Source organism: Somniosus microcephalus, chromosome 33 (genome assembly GCF_052327205.1).
Source record: "Somniosus microcephalus isolate GS21.2 chromosome 33, FLI_Smic_1.0, whole genome shotgun sequence".
Lineage (NCBI taxonomy): Eukaryota > Metazoa > Chordata > Chondrichthyes > Squaliformes > Somniosidae > Somniosus > Somniosus microcephalus.
The window spans coordinates 35234023-35241256 of NC_141019.1; the positions used below are offsets into that span (position 1 = coordinate 35234023).

Here is a 7234-nt window from a genome sequence, read left to right on the forward strand (position 1 = left end):
TCAGGGGGTTTATATACAGAATAACAGATACCCGGGAGTGAGTTACAGGCTGGAATCTAATCGAGGGGTTCGGGGGGTTTATATATTGAATAACGGATACCCGGGAGTGAGTTACAGGCTGGAATCTAATTGGGGGGTTCGGGGGGGTTTATATATAGAATAACAGATACCCGGGAGTGAGTTACAGGCTGGAATCTAATCGAGGGGTTCGGGAGGCGGTGGTGGCGGTGGGGGGGGGGTGTTTATATATAGAATAACAGATACCTGGGAGTGAGTTACAGGCTGGAATCTAATCGAGGGATTCGGGGGGTTTATATATAGAATAACAGATACCCGGGAGTGAGTTACAGGCTGGAATCTAATCGAGGGGTTCGGGGGGTTTATATATAGAATAACAGATACCCGGGAGTGAGTTACAGGCTGGAATCTAATCGAGGGATTCGGGGGGGTTTATATATAGAATAACAGATACCCGGGAGTGAGTTACAGGCTGGAATCTAATCGAGGGGTTCGGGGGGTTTATATATAGAATAACAGATACCTGGGAGTGAGTTACAGGGTGGAATCTAATCGAGGAGTTCGGGGGGTTTATATATAGAATAACAGATACCCGGGAGTGAGTTACAGGCTGGAATCTAATCGAGGGGTTCGGGGGGTTTATATATAGAATAACAGATACCCGGGAGTGAGTTACAGGGTGGAATCTGATCGAGGGGTTCATATATAGAATAACAGATACCCGGGAGTGAGTTACAGGCTGGAATCTAATCGAGGTGTTCGGGGGGTTTATATATAGAATAACAGATACCCAGGAGTGAGTTACAGGCTGGAATCTAATCGAGGGGTTCGGGGGGTTTATATATAGAATAACAGATACCCGGGGAGTGAGTTACAGGCTGGGATCTAATCGACAGGTTCGGGGGGTTTATATATAGAATAACAGATAGCCGGGAGTGAGTTACAGGCTGGAATCTAATCGAGGGGTTCGGGGGGTTTATATATAGAATAACAGATACCCGGGAGTGAGTTACAGGCTGGAATCTAATCGAGGGGTTCGGGGGGTTTATATATAGAATAACAGATACCCGGGAGTGAGTTACAGGCTGGAATCTAATCGAGGGGTTCGGGGGCTTTATATATAGAATAACAGATACCTGGGAGTGAGTTACAGGGTGGAATCTAATCGAGGGGTTCGGGGGGTTTATATATAGAATAACAGATACCTGGGAGTGAGTTACAGGGTGGAATCTAATCGAGGGGTTCGGGGGGTTTATATATAGAATAACAGATACCCGGGAGTGAGTTACAGGGTGGAATCTAATCGAGGGAATATTAATTAGATGGACAGGAAGACTGATATGGATACAGTGATGGATAGATAGCACAATGGATAGAATGATGGATAGAAAGAAAGATGGACGATAGAGTGATTGCGTTAGACAGATAGAGGGACAGAGCGATTGTCACGGATAGAGAGAGATTGATGACAGATGGCTAGATAGGGAGTGATGGAGTGAGATAGAAAGTTAGGTGGATAGAGAAATCGATGTAGATGGATAGATAGATGGTAGAGAGGGACAAGATGACTGTGAGTTTCTCACTCACCTCCACACAGGCTCCCGTTGTCACCTCACACCAGGTGAGAATGGAGACGTTCTGAGGTCGATTTAACCATCTCACTGTCACACGGGTGCTGCTAATCCAGGATCCCATGGTGATATAATACTCCCTGGGGAAGGGGGAAGAGGACAGGATGGTTACAGAGGGTGAGGCTAGGTCACCCCGAGCCGCTGAGGGGGTCGCCCACTGAGTGTCCATCTCCTGACCGAGGCGCAAGTCGTGTGATCAAACTAAGAGTTAATTCAGGGGGGCCCTGCTCCACCAGGTGACTCTGCTCCACCGGGGGGGCCCTGCTTCACCAGGGGGGCTCTGCTCCACCACCTCTGCTCCACCAGGGGGGCCCTGCTTTACCACCTCTGCTCCACCAGGGGGGCTCTGCTCCACCACCTCTGCTCCACCAGTGGGGCCCTGCTTTACCACCTCTGCTCCACCAGGGGGGCTCTGCTCCACCGGGGGGGCCCTGCTTCACCAGGGGGGCTCTGCTCCACCACCTCTGCTCCACCAGGGGGGCCCTGCTTTACCACCTCTGCTCCACCAGGGGGGCTCTGCTCCACCACCTCTGCTCCACCAGGGGGGCTCTGCTCCACCGGGGGGGCCCTGCTTCACCAGGGGGGCCCTGCTTTACCACCTCTGCTCCACCAGGGGGGCCCTGCTTTACCACCTCTGCTCCACCAGTGGGGCCCTGCTTTACCACCTCTGCTCCACCAGGGGGGCTCTGCTCCACCACCTCTGCTCCACCAGGGGGGCTCTGCTCCACCACCTCTGCTCCACCAGGGGGGCTCTGCTCCACCACCTCTGCTCCACCAGGGGGGCCCTGCTTTACCAATACAATACAATACAATACAAATCGCTTTATTGGCATGATAAGGTACATCTTATGTTGCCAAAGCATCAAAATACATTTATGGTTGAACACATAAACGCGGTTCCATTCATACAGTGTATAAACAGGTATATCCCTGAGTTTATAAATATATTTTCGCCTTGTTTATATATACTCTTGTCTTAGTTTACTGGTTGTCCCTCTGTTCATGGCAAGCTGTAACATAGTGTGCCGCCAGTGTTACACAGCTTCTCTCCTCCCCCAGTAGGAATGGGAGTTTTTGGTTGTCAGTCAGATTTCTGAATTCAGGGCATATTTGTGAGAATTTTTGATAGAAATTCTCTCTGATGCCCTGATATTTTCCACAGGCTGTGAGGAAGTGCATCTCTGTCTCAACTACTCCCTGACTGCAGTGAGAGCATATCCTGTCCTCTCTTGGCAGCCTGGTCTGCCTGTGTCTGCCTTTTTCGATCGCTAGGCTATGTTCGCTAAGTCTGTACCTTGTCAAGGTTCTTCTCAGTTTGTTATCCTTTACCATGGTCAGGTAATCAGCTATGTTGTATTGTCTGTTTAGGGCCAAGTAGCAATTGAGTTTGCTTTGGGTTTTTGTTGTTTCTGCCCAATATGACAGATATTTTTCCTTTTGCTTAGCGACGATTGTGTTGGGTCGAATTCTTTGTGTTACCCTGTCACTGTCCTGGGGCTGGTTATTGTTAGTATTGTTATTAGTTACTTTATTGAGTCCCAGGACTAGTTGACTGAGGGTATTCTTCTTTATGGTCAGCTCTTGGCATTTCAGGGCGTCGTAGTGATAGCATTGGGGGTTGCTCATTTGTAGGTGATTCCAAAATTTGGTGGCTCTTTTTTGGATAGTGATTATTAATGGATATTGGCCTAGTTCCGCCCTGCATGCGTTGTTTACTGTTTTCCTTTGAGTCCGGAGGATACTTTTACAGAATTCCGCATGTAGGATCTCAATTGGGTGTTTGTCCCATTTTGCAAAATCTTGTTGTGTTAGTGGTCCCCAGACCTCACTGCCATAGAGTGCAATTGGTTCAATTACTGATTTGAAAATTTTGAGCCAAATGCTAATTGGGATTTCTATTTGGATTGATTTTTTGATGGCATAGAAAGCCCTTCTTGCTTTCTCTTTCAGTTCATTCACAGCCAGTTTGAAGTTTCCCGTAGAACTGATTTTTAAGCCCAAGTATGTGTAGTGAGTGGTTTGTTCAATTTTGGTTGTTCCTACTGTGAAATTTATTGTGGGTCCATGTTGTTTGGATCTTTGCTGGAACACAAGGCCTCTGCTCCACCAGGGGGGCCCTGCTTTACCACCTCTGCTCCACCAGGGGGGCTCTGCTCCACCAGGGGACTCTGCTCATCCAGGGGGCTCTGCTCCACCAGGGGGCTCTGCTCCACCAGGGGTCCCTACTCCACCACCTCTGCTCCACCAAGGGGCTCTGTCTGCTCCACCAGGGGGGCTCTGCTCCACCAGGGGGACTCTGCTCCACCAGGGGGCCCTGCTTTACCAGGGGGGCTCTGCTCCACCAAGGGCCCTGCTCCACCAGGGACTCTGCTCCACCAGGGAGGGCTCTGCTCCACCAGGTGACTCTGCTCCACCGGGGGGCCCTGCTCCACCAGGGGGCTCCGCTCCACCAGGGGGCTCTGCTCCACCAGGGGTCCCTGCTCCACCACCTCTGCTGCACCAGGGGGGCTCTGCTCCACTGAGAGGGGCTCTGCTCCTCCAGGGGGGCTCTGCTCCACCGAGGGGGCCCTGCTCCTCCAGGGGGGCCCTGCTCCACCAGGGGGGCTCTGCTCCACCACCTCTGCTCCACCAAGGGGCTCTGTCTGCTCCACCAGGGGGGCTCTGCTCCTCCAGGGGGGCTCTGCTCCACCAGGGGGGCCCTGCTCCACCAGGGGGGCCCCTGCTCCACCAGGGGGGCCCCTGCTCCACCAGGGGGACCCTGCCCCACCAGGGGGACCCTGCCCCACCAAGGGGCTCCCTGCCCCACCAAGGGACCCTGCTCCACCAGGGGGCTCTGCTCCACCAGGGGGCTCTGCTCCACCAGGAGGGCTCTGCTCCACCAGGGGGCTCTGCTCCACCACCTCTGCTCCACCAAGGGGCTCTGCTCCACCAGCTCTGCTCCACCAGGAGGCTCTGCTCCACCAGCTCTGTGCCACAGGGGAGCTGCTCGACCAAGGGGTGCTGCACATAATATTTCTTTTAAGTTAAAATGATTTTCTTCAGCTAATTTCCCCCTAACTTGTTAAACTCTTGGGTTCTGTAAGATCCCCATGACTGGGGAAACATTCCGGTGATTTCTTTTGGTCTCTGAAGTGCGCCTTTAAATGCTGTCCCCACCCCACCCCGCCCCCCTCGCTCTCCCACCTCCCCCCGCCTTCTGACCCTGGGTGAGCTGCTGCGCTGATGGTGACACAGATACCTGGACCTGAAGCTCTCGGGCGGGATCAGTTCCAGGGTGTGCGCCGGTCCGTACAGATTCACAACAAAGAGACTGACGGAAGGAATGGGCTGCCCGGCCTGGAAAACACAATATAGGTTCGAACACATCAAACACCAACAACAAGGAATCTGTATGATCAACACAGCGTGAGAATGTGAGTGGGGAGGCGAGGGTCAGCTGTGGGAGAGAAAGACAGAGACAGAGAGTCACAGAGAGAGACAGAGAGAGAGAGAGAGCCCGAGCAGCAACCGGAGCACGGAGCCTGAAGCCGGAGAAAGGCCGAGCGAGGCACCGGAGAGAAGGAGAGCGAGCAGCAACAGGAGTAGACCCAGACCGGGAGGAGCGGCCCGAGCCAGTCAAAGAGGCGAGTGGAGAGGTAGGGGTGCCGGATCGGGTCGGGCCTGGAGAGCGAGCAAGCCCGGGGCCTGAAACCAGAGAAACTCCGGGGTCGGAGAAACTCGGACAAACACCGGGCCGGGACAGCACAGCCGAGCCGAGGGGCTGGGGCCAGGGCAGAAGCCCGGAGAGAGCGTTGGGAGCTGAGAGCTGAGAGCGCGAAATTTGAACGAAGGGAAACGGCTGAAAGGAGAAAAGGAGCAAAGAGAGGTAACTGCACCTAGAGAGAGAGAGACGGAGCGAGAGAGCGTGAGAGAGAGAGGAGAGGAAACACCAGCTGGAGAGAAAAAGCCGGAGAAATAAGTTTTACCTAACTCTACCTAAGTTTCATTTTAGTTAAAGTTAGTTCGGAAAAAGTTTAATTTTATTTAAATTTAGCTCGAAAAAAAAAAAAAACCTGAAAAAAGAACAACAAACCCGCGAGGAAAAGGAATAGAAACCCGAGAGAAACGATAAACTACCCGAACCAAGAGCCTGTGAGAAAAAGAGAAAGATAAACCTTTAAGAGCAGCTATATCAAAGATGAACCCCTGAAAAACTCCCAATTTTGGACCTAAAAGTGGGCTAAGGTGGAACACGACACAAAAAAGAGAAAAAAAAAGTTATCTATCTGAGACAAAAAACAAACGACTACAATGAGCAGGGAAATGATATATCCTGAGCAATGCACAAAAAATAAAGCAAAGGAAAAATACAAGTACACAACACTAAAAAATAACCCAGAAATCCTCTACGTGGACTATACCACACACAAAGGGACTAAGCTGAAGAACAACCTCATATTCTACACCGAATACGTCACCTCCTGGAAGGAGACTTTACAAAAACACTACACATACGTCTCCAGTGAAGGTATTGGCAGTGGAGGCAGACTGAAAATATGTAAAGATGGAAACCTAGATAAAGATGACCCCCTGCTAACCATAAGCTACTACAACAAAAATAGAAAGATCATGATACAGGGGAATGTGGAAAATCTGGACACCTTCGAAAAGGAATTCCCCCAGTTGAAAACTAAGGCAGACACAAAGAGGACCAATGGACAGGAAGCAAAAGAGAGTCGAACAGAGGATGAGGAGAGCCAAGTGGAGGAAGAAGAAGAGAGACCAGCAGAGGAAAACACCTCCCTGTACATCTCCACCCCCCCCACACCTCTCAACGAAAACAAAATGATGAAAGAGAATCTGGCCAAACTAGAACTTGATTTCAACGAATACAGAGAAACACTGGCCAAGAATTTGAAGGAGGAATTCAAACAGCTAAAAACGGAACACGAGTCCACCATCCACAAGCTGAGAAAGACCATAGAGGAGCAAAGAAATGAGATCAAAGAACTCCGTACTCAACTAAACAAAACGAAGGAGACCGTAGAAAGGCTCAGCAGGCAACACAAACCTCTTAAGGTCCAAAAACCTGAGGACACAAAAACAACACACACAAGGACACAGAACCCGCCGGATGCCACCCCACACGAAGACACACCGAAAGCCACAAACCCCGCTCCAACCAGCCCTCAGTCGAGTCATGCCCAGACTACTGCTACCCAGTCCTCACACACAGGAACACAAAAACCGACAGATACCCCCCCAAACGAGGACACACCGAAAGCCCCAAACCCCGCTCCTGCCACACAACATATCCCAGAAACCCAGCCAACAACCAGCCACCAGGCGAGTCCTACCCAGACTACTGTTACCCAGTCTGAAAAACCAGCCCCTCAGGCGGTCCTGCTGACCGACTCCAACGGAAAGTTTCTGGACCCCCAGAGGCTGTTCCCAGACCATCAAGTCCTGAAAAAATGGTGCAGCAACACAGGCCAAGCAATGAAGATCCTGAACAAAGAATCCCTTGGAAGCCCCAAATGGATTGTGATCCACACAGGCACGAACGACCTACGCACCCTACAGGAAGGCACGGGTTGGGCGGTGAG

General features: G+C 51.4%; 1 protein-coding gene across 1 annotated transcript in view; it reads right to left on the reverse strand.

Moving 5' to 3' along the window:
• The window catches only part of LOC147097158 (inactive dipeptidyl peptidase 10-like), a 25108-nt gene extending 19973 nt beyond the window's left edge, over nt 1-5135 (reverse strand). The window contains exons 1-2 of the mRNA XM_085973032.1: nt 4888-5135; nt 1606-1729 (exon numbers count right to left, since the gene is read on the reverse strand). Coding sequence (XP_085829158.1) covers nt 1606-1729; nt 4888-5015 — 252 coding nt within the window. The 5' untranslated portion in view covers nt 5016-5135. The remainder of the gene's footprint in view (nt 1-1605; nt 1730-4887) is intronic.
• Nucleotides 5136-7234: the final 2099 nt, after the last annotated feature.